The 1,299-nt window shown below is 22.8% G+C and overlaps 1 protein-coding gene across 1 annotated transcript, besides 3 other annotated features; it reads right to left on the bottom strand.

Annotated features, from left to right (window-relative positions):
• Positions 1 to 37: 37 nt before the first annotated feature.
• Positions 38 to 128: a sequence feature (AT_rich).
• Positions 129 to 316: 188 nt separating this feature from the next.
• Positions 317 to 453: a microsatellite.
• Positions 454 to 688: 235 nt separating this feature from the next.
• Positions 689 to 773: a sequence feature (AT_rich).
• A 22-nt stretch (positions 774 to 795) lies between these two features.
• Positions 796 to 1,263, bottom strand: EDI_274690 (ariadne RING finger, putative; the record flags this gene model as incomplete). Its single annotated transcript, XM_001739828.1, has 1 exon — positions 796 to 1,263. The coding sequence occupies one exon, from the start codon at positions 1,261 to 1,263 to the stop codon at positions 796 to 798; it is 468 nt and encodes a 155-aa protein (XP_001739880.1).
• Between the last annotated feature and the right edge of the window lie 36 nt (positions 1,264 to 1,299).

Genomic DNA, 1,299 nt, shown 5'->3' on the forward strand with positions numbered 1-1,299 from the left:
TTATTTTGTTGATTAATTGACATTGAATATGATATTGAATTATAAAAAAATAATAAAAATAAAGATAAAATCTAATTTATATAATATACCAATTATATATCAATATAATAAACCAATATAAAATAATAGTAATATCAAGAGATTATATTAGAGTAATTATAAAGAATAGATATTGAATTTAAACTGTAATAATAGAAAATGAGTTTTTTTAAAAAAAAAAGAAAATAAGAGAAATAGAAAGAGATAGTACAAAGTATATTCTAGATGCTAAAAAGTGTGTAGAAAGTATTGAAATATATGTCATAGTTAAACACACAATAAGAAAATAAAGAAGAAAGACATGAGGAAAAAAAATAAATTTAGAAACAATATTCAAATCATTCAGTTAATAAAAATAAAAATAAAATAAGAAAAACGAACTATAAATAAGAATGTACATAAAGTTGAAATTAATAGTTCTTTTCAAATCAAAAAGTATAGTCATGAAGTTCTTTCACCTCTCTATATCTAACTAATCCAATAAAATGACTTTATTATTAGTTTCAATACCAATTATAAGTTTATTTAACAAATTGTTATTTATAATGAAATAGTTATTGATAATTTGGAAATTGTGAATAAAGTCATTGAATGAATACAAATTATGATGATATTAGTGAATGTTTTTATTCAATTAGTATAAGTAATGATAATTATTATATTATTAATGTATTTATATATTTCTTTAAATCAAATTCATTATGTTATTATAAAAATGAAACAATAAATATTATCCATAAAATAAGTATGTTAATGTTATGTGAATTGTTTGCAGCCTGTTGTATTATTCGACCAGTGTTCAGGTGTATATTTAACACCACATAACCAACAGAATTCATATCCACATTTACATGTCATATGATTACACCCTCCATTCTTTTGGATTCTGTCACCACAACTTGGACATTTTTTTGTATTACTATTAATCCATTCCATATCTTCTTGTTCCTGTTGTTTGTGTGTTGCCCATTCCTCACAAGTTTTTCCTTCATGCCATTGTTCTCTACATTTTCTACAAAACAAATACATACATTTTGGACATGTAGTTTTATATTCTTTATCAAACGATATCATTTCACATTGACATTTTGGACATTCACAAATATTATCTTCAAATGTTTTAAATGTGAGTCTTTCAGAATACATATTGAACATATTAATATCGGGAATTAAACAATGTGTCATAATGTCTTCTATTTCACAGTACAAGACATCCTTGTTCATACAATGAACTTGGTGCAGTCATTTGAATTTGTTGTA

The sequence above is a fragment of the Entamoeba dispar genome, genomic scaffold (genome assembly GCF_000209125.1).
Source record: "Entamoeba dispar SAW760 scf_1105229462473 genomic scaffold, whole genome shotgun sequence".
In the NCBI taxonomy this organism is placed as follows: Eukaryota; Evosea; order Mastigamoebida; family Endamoebidae; genus Entamoeba; species Entamoeba dispar.